This window comes from Podarcis muralis, chromosome 7 (assembly GCF_964188315.1).
Source record: "Podarcis muralis chromosome 7, rPodMur119.hap1.1, whole genome shotgun sequence".
In the NCBI taxonomy this organism is placed as follows: domain Eukaryota; kingdom Metazoa; phylum Chordata; class Lepidosauria; order Squamata; family Lacertidae; genus Podarcis; species Podarcis muralis.
In genome coordinates this window covers 21,876,124-21,891,194 of record NC_135661.1, presented here as the reverse complement: position 1 = coordinate 21,891,194, position 15,071 = coordinate 21,876,124, and the positions used below count along the sequence as shown (strand labels likewise).

Genomic DNA, 15,071 nt, shown 5'->3' with positions numbered 1-15,071 from the left:
ATATGACAAACAAAATCATCATCGATATTATTATCGACTATTGTAAGCCTTACTTCATTGGACTTTCACCTTACATTGACAGCAACCCTGTTACTTTGCCCTTCCGAAAGCAACCTTAAGAAAGACGATTGTGTTAACCCGTTCACTTAGTTGCATAATTTTTATTTATTTTTTTGTTTCTGCTCTTGCAGCAGCCTGTGTTTCTCATGGCTAAGGCATATCTGAGTACAGACTGGAGTGGGGCACAGTGACAATGCTGTTAGTGACAACCACTGAAGCAAGGTCTTCTTTGCCTGAGAGTTGTTGCCTGTGAGCTCTGCTTCTTGTGTAAGAGCTCTCTGTGCAGTCCAGACACCTGCACAGCCAGGTGCCCCGATCATGAGAATCAGGATCCCTTGTCTGTGTAGACAAACACACTCTGATTTGTACTCAGTTATGTCCAATGTCTGAGTCAGGCATTCCTAGGGTGCATGGTATATATACCCAAAATTGAGGGCAACAAACTTGAATTGATTTAACTTGTAGAGGAATCAACACAAAAGCTTTAATCACAGATTAAGGTTGCCCTTCTTCGGTTAATCAGTACGGCTAAGACTGAAGGCACACACACACCTTTGCTCCAGCATTTTACATTTATATACCACCTTTGCTTTCCAAAGAGCTCAAGGTGGTGTAAATGGTTCTCCTCCTCCCCATTTCATCCTCACAGCAATCCTGTGAGGGAGATTAGTTAGGCTAAGAAATGGTGACTGAGTAGGGATTCGAACCCTGGTTTCCCAGGTCATAGTTAAACACTCTAAGCATTATGCCACACTGACTCTCTTTTCAACCTGTCAAATCTGATATAAAATGGGTGTGGAACCTTCATTTCTCCAGTCAGACTTGGCCCTCCAGGTCTCCTCATCTGGCCCACTGGGCTGTTTTCCCCGACCCTGACCTCAGATGCAGGGCACATAAAGGTGTGTGTGTGTGTGTGTGTGTGTGTGTGTGTGTGTGTGTGTGCAGGAAAATCCCTCTGAGGATTCTGGCAACATAGGTCAGCTCTATCTACTGCCCCCCCATTATGCATAAAGTTGGCATAACATAGGTGACCTGTCAGCCCCTTCCCCAGAAATGATGCTTCGCTTCTCTCTATCAACAACAGTAACTATAATACTGTACTGGCCTACTTTACAGGGTTGTTGTAAGGATTCCTGGCTGAACATATGGGAATTGCTTCAAATGTTCAAGTGCTGTACAAAGGCTAAACAGTGTTGCTGTTTATTATCCTCACCGCCAAATTGCCACTCCAGGCAGCCACATCACCTGTTGCCTGCCTCCCCCTTACCTCCAAACAAATGCCTTGTTGTATGACTTTCTTGATCAGTGCCAATTTTTAAATGTCTCATTCGTCTGCAGCCAGGCCTTGCTGCAATTGCTTCACCTTTGGCTGGGATTAGTGCACTCAGTGTGTGTGTGTTGGTGTGTGTCATAATGGGTGGCAAAAATGATCTTTCCCTCCATTCTTTTCCCTCTCTGCCACACCAGGATGAAATTGGGCAGGGATGGGGGTTGGGGAGGCTGATAGAGAAGAAGAAGAGAGGGGGGGAAAGAACAGGGCTGAATTATTCTCTTTTATGAGGTGAGCATTGTGAAGGCAGGCGATTGAATTTACAACACTATTGAGTATGAGAGTCCATCTCACCCTGTCAATGAGAAAGCGGGCTTTCTGGGGAGGGGGGTGGCTGGGTGGGGGTGGGAAGCGAGGAAAGAGGCACATTTAACCCTTCTGCCTTGCATTCCCAGGCATCTCAATAGACTCTCGGCCTTGCAAAAGAGCCCGCTGCATACTCAATGAGACCTTTTATACCTTTTAATTACCCTTCTCGACAAAAGGGCCAAGGCTCTTCACTGCCCAGCTCTCCTGTAAGGCGGGAGGCTAACTTTTCCCGCTTCCCTCTAGCTCCTTAAATGAGAGAAAATACATAGGGTATAACATCTCTTCCCCCCCCTTTCTGTGCACCTTGCCCCCAAAAAGCTTCCTACCAAAGTATGTTTCCTGACAGCAGATGTAAATTTGGGTTGAAGGCTGAATTATGATTTTTAAACTTTTTTATATAAAAATGTTCCTGTTTTATCCTATACTTTTTCTAGAGAAGTTGGAGCAGTGCAGCTGGTGTCCTCTCCCTCCTCGCCTCCATACACACACACACACACACACACACACACACACACACACACATATATGTGTATGTATTTATATATTTATTACATTTAAATCCCAGCTCTCCACCTCCAAAGAGCTCAGGGTGGCATACATACTTAGAAATCATAGAATTGTAGAGTTGGAAGGGACCCCCAAGGTACATATAGTCCACCCCCCCCCCACAATGCAGGAATCTTTTATTCAACATGGGGCTCAAACCCGCAACCCTGCGATCAATAGCCTCATGCTCTACCGACTGAACTGTACCCAGCTTCTTTTTTCTCTTCCCATATTTTGTCCTCACAACAACACTGTGAGGCTGAGACTGAATGACTGGCCTGAGGTCGCCCAGTGAGCTTTGTGGCTGGGTGGGGATTTGAACCCTGAATCTCCCAAGTCTTTGTCCAACAGTAGCCAGCCCTAAATGCCCTAGTGGGAATCCCTAAAGCTGGACTCAAGTGCAAGAACATTCACCCTTCCTGTGGTTTCCAGCAACTGATATTCAGAGGCATTCTGCCTTCAATAGCGGATATAAAACATAGTTATCATTGCTAGTAGCTGTTGATAATACTCAGGAGTCTCAGGTTCAAATTCCCACACAGCCATGAAGCTCAATCGGTGACCTTAGGCTCAGTTGGTGTCTCTTAGGCTAAGCTACCTTACAGGGTTGTTTTGGATAAAACTGAAGGTGGGTGGGTGGCGGGAGACATGTAGGTGGTATTCAGTTAAGAGTTACTCAGAGTAGGCACACTGATACCAATTAATGAATGTGACCAAGTTAGGCACATGAATTTCAGTGGGTCTCCTCTGAGTAAAACTCAGCTGAATACTGCCCTATCAGTGCAACAGCCCACCTTGATTGCTACAAACAGAAAACCAGCATGACAGGCAGATATCTGAGACAGAAACTGTCTCCTGATGTTCTAGCTTCTTCCTTGCAGAGAGTTAAAACACAAGCACACACATGCACACACCACAATCATCTGAAGAAACATCCAGAAGAGATATCCGCTGCCTACAGTCTGAAGTAGTGGGGCCCATTATGTCAAGTTAATTATTTCCCTACATCCTTGCAGCTTTCTGCTGAGGACAAAAGAAGAGTGAACTCTGCCTGTTGAATTTCTACCTGTCAGAAAAGTGTTAGTTAGAGGCACAGTAGCCCTGCCAGAAGAACTGGTAGATAGCCACTAGTGTTGCCAGCTTTTGCACTAGCCCATGGGTAGGCAAACTAAGGCCCGGGGGCCGGATCTGGCCCAATCGCCTTCTAAATCCGGCCCACGGACGGTCCAGGAATCAGCGTGTTTTTATATGAGTAGAATGTGCCCTTTTATTTAAACTGCATCTCTGGGTTATTTGTGGGGCATAGGAATTCGTTCATTCCCCTCCCCCCCCCCTGGCAAAAAAATATAATCCGACCCCCCACAAGGGCTGAGGGACAGTGGACCAGCCCCCTGCTGAAAAAGTTTGCTGACCCCTGCAGTAGCCCCTGTAGGAATATAGGATCTGTCTGATACTGAGCCAGATGTCTGATCCATCTAGTTCAATGTTATCTGGCAGTGACTCTCCAGGGTTTCAGGCAGGTATCTTTCCCAGCTCTACCTTAGATGCCAGTGAGTGAACCTGGTCCTGGGACTCAAACATTTATGTAAAGAGGCAAGAGTGGATCAGGGCTTTCCCCCCACCCCCCACTAGCCACTTGGCAACCGTACATATAATTTGTGCTAGAGTTCAGTCAAAGAGGAACATGCCTGGGCTAATAATAATGCTGCATATCTTAATCTTCCTGCAGAAAAAGTAGTCATAGTTTCTTCCTGCTCAGCTGGATCAGAGTTTCTGGGTCAGAAGGTGTGATGGCCTCGTGGTGTGTGTGTGTGTGTGTGTGTGTTTAAAAAAACACACCCAGGACCTCTTTTTAAGGAAATAAAATTGCTAGCTTAATGCCAGCTACAGAATAAGCCACGAAGGCAGACAGAAGAATTAGTTAGTCCAGGGCTTAGTTTCTGGGCTCTTTTCCAAATGCCAGACCTCAGCCGTTTGGAGTGACAACGCCGGTGCCTCTGTGGCCTGCCTTTCAACCCTAAAGAGCTACATCCAGTCCTTGCACATCTGGGAAAAGGGCAGATGGGTGCAGTGCCCAGTTTTGTGCTCCAGAACTGCTCACTCTAAAGAGAGAGAGAATGACTTCTCAGAGGAGATTCCACCCAACCCCCTGCCCGTGAAACATGGAAAACAGACTTTAGAAAGACCATCCCACAATTTCCTTGCCACATGAAAAGGCAGGATGTAGGCGGAGGTATGCAGGGCCCCCAAGCTGTACCACAGGGAGAGGCTTGCATGTTTGCCCCCTGCTCCCAGCATAGAAGGCTGGCAAAGGTCCAACAGAGGTGTAAACACATGACATCTTCCCCCCTGTTGCAAATACTACCACAGAAACTCCTGTAAACTAGCTCAAGGAAAACTATGATAAAGGTCCAAGACCTAGAAAAGGTGGGCAATTGGTTCCAAAATCTTCATTACCAAGGAGGAGAACTCCCCGAGGCAGACTCAGAAAAACAAAACTATTTCACCCCAAACTTGAAAAATAGATTGCTTTTAATTCCAGGTCCACTGCTGAGCCCAAATTCAGACTCAGGCATTCCCTGCAAGTGCCCTAACACAGGTGGTGCTGTTGGACTTCCCTTCTCATCAGCCCCAGCCACCATGGCCAGATGGCCAGGGATTATGGGAGTTGTAGTCCAACATCTGGAGAACCACATGTGCCTCAGCCCTGCCCTGGCAAGTCTCTAAACCGCTCTCCCAGCCACCCGCTTACCTGTCTACCAACTCACCCAACCTCTCCAGCCCAACTCCTGAGGGTTGAGTGGAGGGAGGTTTGGCTTCCTTATCTAGCATGTGGCATACACCCATTGTAAGTGTTGAGGAGGGGAAGGGAAATGAGAAACCTCCCTTCTGCCCATTCCAATTGCTGTGGAAGCGAAGGTGATGTGGGTGTTCACATAGACTTACAAGTGGGAGGCAGGACTTGGGTTCTTTTCCAGCTCAGATGAAAATCTGAGCCGCAGAATAACTTTTGGGCCTGTCATGTTCACTTTACATTTGAAGTGGGTGTTGAAGTGGGTCCTCTTGGATACAGCCAATGCAGACAGCATGTTAGGGTGATGACCAAGTTGCAAATTCAACTCCCCAATGTGACTTGTTAACCCAGGGCTACATCACTGTCAATGTAACCTAAAGGTAAAGGTAAAGGGACCCCTGACCATTAGGTCCAGTCGTGACCGACTCTGGGGTTGCGGCGCTCATCTCGCTTTATCGGCCGAGGGAGCCGGCGTACAGCTTCCGGGTCATGTGGCCAGCATGACTCAGCCGCTTCTGGAGAACCAGAGCAGTGCACGGAAACGCCATTTAGCTTCCCGCCGGAGCGGTACCAATGTAACCTACGTAAGGATATATTGGAATACACCCAGAACCCTTTGTAAATTGTGGGAAAGAAAACATGAGCAAATAAGGTTTGGTTTGTCAAAATATTTTGTTGCATAATAGGAATAATTTTACTTTCTGAAACCTCATTTCCAGAATGGTGGGGGGAGATAGGAGGCAATATTTAGCATGCAAAGCCTTTGCAAGAGTATGCTTATAGGGTTCCTCCACCCTTCCAGCTGTTGCCCCATTACAACAAAAAGCATATAAAGCATATAACATGTGCAGCACACAGTTTGGGGCATGTTTATTCAGAGGTCAACCCTCACTCTGTTGGGGATTTTCTTCCAGTTAAGTTTTCTTAAGATTGTGGCTTCAGTCATGGGCGTAGCAGGGATTTTTGTGGGGGGGGGGGCAGGACTTTTGTTGGGGGAGGGCGCGGAACTGATGTGATTGGTCAGTTAAGTATTTCTATTGTTTTTCTTGATGGGGGGGGAGCTGCCCCCTGCCCCTCCTTAGCTACACCCATGGCTTCAGTTGATGTGTATGACTAAAATCAGTAGTTCTGAAGCAAAAAACCAAAACCCAAAACATATTGTTTGCAGGCATGTCACAGCCATTCTCTCTCTCTCTCTCGCTCTCTCTCTCTCTCTCTCTCTCTCACACACACACACACACACACACTTTTAAGATCCACTGCTTCATCACTTAGGGCTACATTTTAGTCAACCGAAAGCTTCCCCAGATGATCAGTTGGTTGTATTAAACATTGCAGTCCTATTTAACCTTCCTCCATCCCACACTTTTAAAACTTGCCCATGGTGCTGAAATGAGTGACCCAGGGATGGAAAATTGCTTGTCCACACGCCTGAACGCACAGATGCAAACAACATAGTATTTGTGGCACATCCAAAGCCAGGAAGGAAGAGACCAGGATTCCTAGCACCATTGTATTTTTCATAATCAATACTTGCCTATCTGCACACCTGGAGGCAAAGGGCCCCCACAGACTGCTATAAGTTTGCTGGAGTAATCTGCAACATGTCACAGATGCAATAATAGTGTGTTAGTGGAGGATTAATGGTGGACACCATCCCACTTCATTAGCTGTTCTGTGATGCTTCCCCAGTGATACAGTATTATTGCTGTCTGGAGGGACACTCTTGTGCTATAACGCAGCAGGAGTTGGATAAACCCACCATCATCACTTGTTGATATAAAGTTACCAGATCTCAGCAGGAAGTTATGGGATATGTGTTGATTGATAACAAAGCCGAGTGTCCACCCAGTACTGAAAGTGGGATAGTACAAACAGTACTGAAAGTGGGATAGTGTGAAACTGCCATGCTATTATCATGAATGCACAATAAAAAGGACCTCTGAAGAGGCCTTAATTCTTCCTTGCTTGAGATGGAAGGACTCTTTAGAAAGCTGATCCCACCTTCACCCCCAGCCTTTGCCAGACAACACACCAACATTTCTAGTTTAAGAAAGTTTTTATTTGTACAAATACTTTCCAACATTTTTTTATTTTTTAAAAAAACAAACAAACCAAAACATCAGGCATACAGACTCACAAAAAAAGAAAGAAGCTTTGGCATAGTATGGAAATATTTGATACAGAACTAATGCTGTAATCCTATATCCAGTTTCCTGGGAAGCAAGCCCCTCTGAAATCAATGGGACTTTATACTTTTCTTTTTAAAAAGTAGGAACACATAGGATTGTGCTGTAAGACTTTTCCTTTTTTAAAAACAGAACCAAACCAAAGTATTTCACATAAACAATTTCTTTAATTAAAAAAAGAGTAAGAATACAAACTGAATTCCCAACCTTTGGAAATGAATAAATAAGGAGTTTGTGGGGTGGGGTGCATTTAACACAAAAACCAAAGTCCAGGTTCCATACAACGGAACCAAATTCAAGTCCTTTTGTGGAGGGGTGGGGGATAGGAAGCGGGAGCAGAAGATGGTGTCTGTTTTCAGAGGAGAGAATCACCAAGGCCTCCAGACAGCTTCACTGCGCTCCCCACCAGCTTGGGAGACTGGCGCTAAGCTTCCCCCAAAGGATGTGAGCCCCTGCACTGGGGAGACGGAAGGAGTTGCTGTCGAACTGCCGGAAGAGACTGGCATGTTTGCATTGGCGTAGAGAGGAATCACTGGCCCCGAGCCAGGTGGGAAGGCGGGGTTCGGGATGAGGAAAGCAAACTGGCCCTCAGTTGCCGGCACCAGCTGAAAGCCCCCGTAGACCTTCGGAGACAAGGTTTCCGCAGGGTTCAGTTTGCAAGGCACTGGCATCCCCCCAGGTCCTCCAGCAGGTCCTGGCAACTGGACATGCAGAGGTTGAGCCAGATGGGCAGGCTGTCCACTTGCAGCTGGAGGTGGTGGGGGCGGTGGGGGCGCAGGGTAATTCATGGCCACGATCTGACTCAGGCAGGTGGAGAGGTGGCCCAGCAGCCGGCCACGGACATCTGTGTTGACTCCTTCGCAGGTGGAGAGGAAGCGGGTCACTTCGTTCATGCACTCGTTAAATCCTGCCCGGTATTTGCCTAGGACGGTAGGATCAGCGCTCAGGGCTGCTGCAAAGGAGGGGAAAGAGACAAGAAGGAGAAGGGTTAGCCGGCTTGGATCTTTCAAAGCCTTTTGAGTTCAGCAGACGCAGCTTCCTTTCCTTTCCTCTCTTATGTGAACAGCTCCGAAATTGCTCCTCAGCAGCTAATTATATCTGTGCATTTAAGCTTATGGGGATTGGCTGAATTGCAGGTCAGGGTATCTCAACCTGGATTTGGTGACGGAAGAGCTGGGTTCAAACCCCTCATGGTGCTCAGTCATGAAGCTTCTTGTGTGGCTTTGGATAAATCCCTTCTGGAGGGGAGTGTGATGAAATACAGGACTGGAAGGGCAGGGGTTCACAATCCTTGCTGAGCCACAAAACACATTTGGGTGGTCCCAGACAATCTGCCTACCTCACAGGTTTGCTGTGAGGGTTTTTTGTTTTTGTTTTTAGGAAAAGGGGGTATAAGATATCCTGGAGGCAAGGGCAGTGTGTGGGCCAAGGAGGGCCATAGGCCCCAGTTAGTGTGTGTGCTTTGTGTGTAGAAGGTCCCAGACTCTGCCCTCAATGGCATCCTCAGGTAGGGCTGGGAAGGATTCCCTGCCTGAAAGCTTGGAGAGACGCTGCCTGTCCTTGTAGACAGTGCTGAGATATAGGGATCAGTGCTCTGACTCAGCATAAGGCCGCTTTCTATGTGTACAAATGTGCTAAGCAGATTAACTGGAAAGGGGTCAGGAAAGAAGGGAGGCCAGCCAAATCGCCAAGCTTTATTTTACGTGCATCAGATTGCAAGGTTGTCAAGCAGGAGTCAGGGAGAAACATACAAAGAGTTCCGAATTGAATCCCCATCTCCACCCCCCACCCCATTTGCAGCCCACCCAAATCTGCCGGTAGGAAGGTTGCCCTCACCTGTCATCTGAGCCCTTTGCAGGTTCCGCAGGTGCTTTACTGTCATTTCCAGAATATCTGCTTTCTCCAGCTTTGAGTGCCGGGAGCTCTGTGGAAAGCAAACAAGCATGATGAGCAAGTTTATTCCATTTGTGGGAGGCAAGGGAGCAAGCAATAACCTAAGGAGTCCCTTCCCCCATATCTCAAAAACTTTGCTGCATCTGGCCATCTGGGACCAATTCGCCTCTCGCTTATCTCTCCCCCTCCCACGATGGCCATAAGTCAACCAGGTAGCTAGATATCAGTAGTAGAATCAAAAGGGTACTTTCCAGGGTGGGGTAGAGAAGTCGGGTACATGCAGTTCACCCCCCCAAAAGGAACTCTCCAAATATATCTGTTGCCCCCTTGAATCAAAACTTACATCTTTCTTCAGAGCATCCAGAATGAGAGTCTTGAGCTGGCCCAAGCTTTCATTAATCCTGGCACGGCGTCGTTTCTCCATGATTGGTTTGGAAGACTGAGGGGAACACAGAGAAGTGGTAGAAATTTAGGTGGGCATCAGATAAGCGCTCTTATCTCTCTTCCTGTATACGAGCACAATAACAACTTTGAATGCTATCGCTACCTGCAACATGCATAGCTTTACTTAGTAAGCTACTCCAGGTACTTGGGTCGACTTGAGACCCTTTTCAGACTGCACACCCATCCCAGACACTACAAGCCTTCTCAAGATGCCCCCCCCCCCCCCCAATGCTCATACCATCACAACAACTCTGGAAACAAACATAACTTCCCATTTTTTGTTCCACAGCTTTGCCCTAAAATTGTTCCCCACCCCTCCCAATACTCAAACCTGTCAAGGCACTGGCCCAAAGGCACAAGGCTAATCCACCCCGTTCCCCCAATGTAACATACATCACTTGCCTGCTGCTACCATATTCACATGCTCATTTCACACACACAGTAATTTATTTGGGAGATGGTCCTATATAGAAAACGCCAGCAGATTTTATGGGGAGATTCGGGGTAGGTAAACAGCTTTGGAGTAATAAGTAAGATTCGCTAAAGGATGCCGAGAGGAGAGATCCATTTGCGCAGTCACACACATGTACGCAAGCTACATTAAAAAAAAATCAATCCAAATCAATATATTTTTGAGGGGTGGGGAGAAGATGAGGGAAATTACCTTTCTGTGTTCGCTGGCACTCTTGGGTTTATCGGGGGTCTGGCTGGCACTGGCCGGGGCCCCCGCAATCGGGGAGGCAGTAGGCTTCTCCATAGTATCAGCCGGCATTTTTGCAGTTTCTTGATTTTAATGCAGAAATGAAAAAAACAACAAAAATCGGGGGACGTCGCAAAACAGCGCTGGAAGTATTACAGTAGGGGCGGGAGACTGGATCAACTGTTTTTAAAAAGCAAAACAAAACTGTACATCCGATGTTGGTAGCCAATGTATTTAAGGTTGCTGCTGTCGGTGCAATGGTTACTTATCCCAGCTTAAGAGTTTGCTGGCCAAAAGACCAAGGAAAAGGGTGGCGGGGGGTCGAGTAAAGTCTGTGTTTGCAATCAGGCGTCAACGCGCGCGCGGCGAAGGGGAGACGTAGCGCGCGGCTGCCTGCGCGCCTGGCTAGTCGCTCTTCCGCCGCGCTTGTGCTGCTGCAGAGCCGCTGCTGGCTTGGCAGGCTCCGAGGAAACTCCCCCTCCGCCTTTATAGCCGGCGGCAGCTCCCAATTCGTGTGAAACCTTCTCCGCATTCTTTCCCACACTCCTGGCAGCCAATCGGAGACGGGACTCACCCCGCCGGGGCCGCCGATTGGAGGACGCCCCCGCGAGCTGTCAGTCACGCGCTGAGCTTCCAAATATATATATATATATAAAATATCTCCCAAGGCTGGATTGAAACCAGCAGCTTGGAAGGAACAAAGGTGTGTGTGTGTTTGGGGGGGGGGGGTCAGCAACACTCCCCCCCCTTCAAAAACAGAGGTGTGCAAGGCAACCTGTACAGCAAGTCGGTAGGCTTCCATAATACAACACACACACCCCAAACTTAAATAGGAGCGACAGGAATGTATTAATCCCAGTTTTGCCTTGCAAAATGGGGGTGGGGGTGCAGAGAGGCTTGGAGGGACACTCAACAACAGCAGCAGCCCGGGTAAAGGCCCTGGCAGAGCACCTGCTTGGCATGCGGAAGGTGCCAGGTTCAATCTCCGGCATCTCCAGGTAGGGCTGGGAATGTCTCCTGCCTGGAAAGCCCTTGGGGAGCCGCTTCCCATCAGCGTAGAAAATCCTGGAGAAAGTTCTCAGGCCAGATATTTAAGGAGGTCAGTTGCTGTAGGCTACATATGGCAAGGGAAGGAGGGTAGAATTAAAAACAACAACTCTCAGCCCCTGTTACTGAAGGGGCGAGGGAGAAGCAAATGCTGAGAATTTCAGAAAAAGCTGGGCTGCTATGTATGTGTTACGGCCTTTGTGATAACGATTCTCATTCCGACTTTTGCTTTTGCAATTTCCTTAAAGGGGGGAAAAAACCCGCCTTAATCCCCTATGCTAAATTTTGTACTCATTTTTCATTTTGTTATTTTTCGCTAGGGTGGTTCTTGTTTAGATACAGCTGGATGGGGATGGAGTGGATAAATAGTGCGCTCCCTTTTTAATTTAGCCTGCTTTGATGTTATTTATATTTGCAAGTATTTGGATATCTGGTTGGATATATATTACATATACAGCACTGCTGCTTTTTTATCAATAAGATTGCTTTTTCAGAAAAAGATATATAAGCATTGAGCAATTAACTGAGCACTGGGTTGCTGCCAACTAATTTGATCCACTGAAATTAATAGACATGGCTAACGTAGGTTCATCCAATTGTCTCGCTGTGCAAACCTAAGCATTACCTTCCTAGAAGTAAATCTCATTGTGGTGAATTGGACTTACTCTTAGATACAGTGTGTGTACTAGGATTGCAGTCTTAACCCAAAACCCACCAACTAGACCGCTTTTAAAAGAATAAACCTTCAAGTACTTGGCCTCCAGCTGGAATCCCTTTATCTCTGCATACTTTTATATATTATTTGCATTAGAAAATTGCTACCTCACTCATATTTTCCATGAGGCGCAACAGTAAAGCGACCAAATCAAGCAGGAAAGGAGAGAAGGGGGGAAAAGAACCTGCATAGTTTTTAAATGCACGATTTAAAAACCCACCGCTGCTTCCAGACAAAACCTTGCCCACATCTCCCTCCAGCTGTTGCAAATGAAAGAAAAGAAACCACTCTCTTTCCAGCAGCAAGGGAGGGAAACGAGCGGGTGGGGTGGGGGGGATTAAAAAAAAATGAAGCAAGCCACAGCAGCAGCTGGTCCGGCACGCGAAGCCCTGCCAGGCAGGCAGCCAATGGATGAAAGGCTGCAAGCCAAGCTGCCTCTTATTGGCTGGCAACTCCCGGAGCTGTCAATCAAGAGTCTCTCCCTCCCCACCCCCATTCCCGGACCCAGCGGCTAAAGCAGCCGCCAGCTGTTCTCGTGCCTCCACCCGGCTCCCCGGCAAGCCAAATTGGGGCGCGCGCGCGCGCTCACTGGCTCGCTCGCGCAAGCCCTTCCTGCTCTCCTTTTCCTTTCCTCCTTCCTCGCCCACGGGAGCACGTGCCAAAGGGCTTCTGGCTTCCTGCACCGTGCGCACGCACGCACACACTAGCACATAATACACGCTCTCTCATACTGGGAAGAGGGAGGGGGGGTAGAAGGAGGAGGAAAGACTCCAGAAAAAAAAAGTCCTACTGTGCAATCGAGTGGAGGGAAAGCAGTTCATGGGAAAACCACGCCTCCCTCCTCCTCTCTCTCTCTCTCTCTCTCTCTCTCTCTCTCTCTCTCTCTCATTAGTGTTGTTTAGCTTCCCGTTCAAGAGAGAATATGCAGTCTCTCAACAGGGCTTGCTCTCTGTCCCACTATATGTGTGTTGACTGTTGTCAAGATTTGGAGCAGTTTTCCGGATCTTTGTTGCTCCAGCATATACTTTATTTTTAGGGTGTTAGGATGTATCATCTATCTATCTATCTATCTATCTATCTATCTATCTATCTATCTATCTTGTACAAACCACAGAAACAAAACACAGTGGCTGCTCACAGATGCCACACAAAATGAAAAAGGGATGGGGTGGCAAGAGGAATCATATGCATGGCAACCTTGCGGACTTGATATAGAAGATAAAACACTTATTTTCTACCCAGGCTTTCAAGTTACAAAAATAAAATTCTCTTGCAGGTTTACCGCATTTTAATTTTTTTAAAGTAGTTCTTATATCCCAATGTTCTTAAAACTATTACCTGGCACAAGGTGGTATTTACAAGAACACTTTATGTGTTGGTGGAGGGAGCAGGATTGTGTTCTGCGACCGCTGCCAAGACACCTGGCAACCACACAGTTCACTGGCTGCATGTTTGGAGAGCATAAGAAAACATCCTATGTGCACACCACCGTGCCCATGTACACGCAAAGGGGGAAATCCTGATTGGTCCAAGGTCCCCCTTAACTGCATGGCTCTACACACATCTGTTGGCCATCGACATATTCATGGGCTCATCATCACATGGACATGAGAAGGCAGGGTCAACACAGTGCTGCAACCTCCTAATGTGTATATTTTTTCATGAGGGCATACTTCTTGGCTCTCAGGGGTCTTTGAAATCCCAGCTGTGTTACTGAGGAAGGCATAAGCTGAAACATTTAACTAAATAAGTGTTAAGACTGTCTCTTGTTTGGTCACATGCACAACATTTTATTAATTATTTCATTTGGGTAAAAAGGCCCAGCAGGGACCACAAAGTGACTTTAAAAGCAATAATGGGAGAACATGATCAAAGAACCACATCTTAAGAAGTGTCGTAATGAAGAACAGCAGAACCTAATGATCTGTCTTAAAACTCCCCTTTTCCTGGGAAGGCGAGGGAGGTGCACATAGCACACACACATACCCTTTCATCCTCACAACAATCCTGTGAGGTAGGTTGGACTGAAATAGGGTGACCGATTTCACATGGTCACCCAGTGAACTTCATGTTTGAGGGCTGGTCTCTTGGTCACATCCCAACACTAATTGGAAAACCTCTTGTCTCCCTTTCTTATCTTCCCCATACACCATGGAGTCTTAACTTCACAACAACCAGAGGAAGAACAAGTGGCAGTGCAGACCATGGATATACAAGGCATCCATCACAACCTACTTGGCAGGGAGGTGGCCTTTATGTGTGGAGTTTCCTTGAACATATGCAGAGGGCCTTTCCCCTCCTGGTATGGAAATTATTTAGGGCATGTGGATATTGGTTCTGGGCTCTGTTATCCCTGCTTTAGGATCTAAATATGAATCATCTTGGTGAGCTGGGCCACATGCAACCAACACAAAACCGAGTCAAGCAATTTATTATGATCTTTTACTCCTCCTCTTGCTTTGCTTTGCTTTGTTCCAGTCCACCTCCCTGATAATCAAATCTCCAAGCACGACCCAAAGTTTAAAGGAGTGGGAAGCTCTGTGTATGTGTGGTGTGGAAGAGGTGGCTGGAAAATTGAATCCTCTTCCTACCCTCTTTTCAATTTCTTATTCGTGAACAATTATTGTCTGGGAAACAGCTGGGGGAAAATACGGTGGATAGGTGAGAGACAGAGAGAGGAAGCCCAATAGTGCCACCTATTGGCTGTTTGATAGGTCTGTTTCAGATCACGATTAAACATTGAGAAGTTGGATGAACTCTTAAGCTTTCCCCTGGGAAAGCTGTGGCCCTCTAGCTTTTGTCACCCCCAGCCACCATTGCCCATAGTCAGGGAAGGTGGGAGTTGTACTCCAACAGCATCTGGAGGACCAGGGGTTCCCCAGCCCTAGATAAGAAGCACCATTCAGAAATAAGGCTCCATGCTGTGTCTCTGCCTGAGTGCCAGCTCTGGCTTTTTATTAAGACTGATTAAAGCAGGGATGGGGAGCCTGTGGCCCTCATCAGCCCCAGCCAGCATGTCCCATAGACGGGGATGATGGGAGTTG

The 15,071-nt window shown here is 47.3% G+C and overlaps 1 protein-coding gene across 2 annotated transcripts; it reads right to left on the bottom strand.

The window, feature by feature from the left end:
• Positions 1–7,079: 7,079 nt before the first annotated feature.
• Positions 7,080–10,744, bottom strand: HES4 (hes family bHLH transcription factor 4). Of its 2 annotated transcripts, none has more exons than XM_028740788.2 (4): positions 10,230–10,744; positions 9,465–9,560; positions 9,065–9,152; positions 7,080–8,177 (listed from the first exon to the last, which is right to left on the bottom strand). In XM_028740788.2, exons 1-4 carry the CDS (start codon positions 10,335–10,337, stop codon positions 7,597–7,599), a joined length of 873 nt encoding a protein of 290 aa, XP_028596621.2. In that variant the 5' UTR covers positions 10,338–10,744; the 3' UTR covers positions 7,080–7,596. The 2 variants fall into 2 exon arrangements, with proteins under 2 accessions (XP_028596621.2, XP_028596620.2); XM_028740787.2 differs by having other exon boundaries at positions 7,080–8,180; positions 10,230–10,742.
• Positions 10,745–15,071: the final 4,327 nt, after the last annotated feature.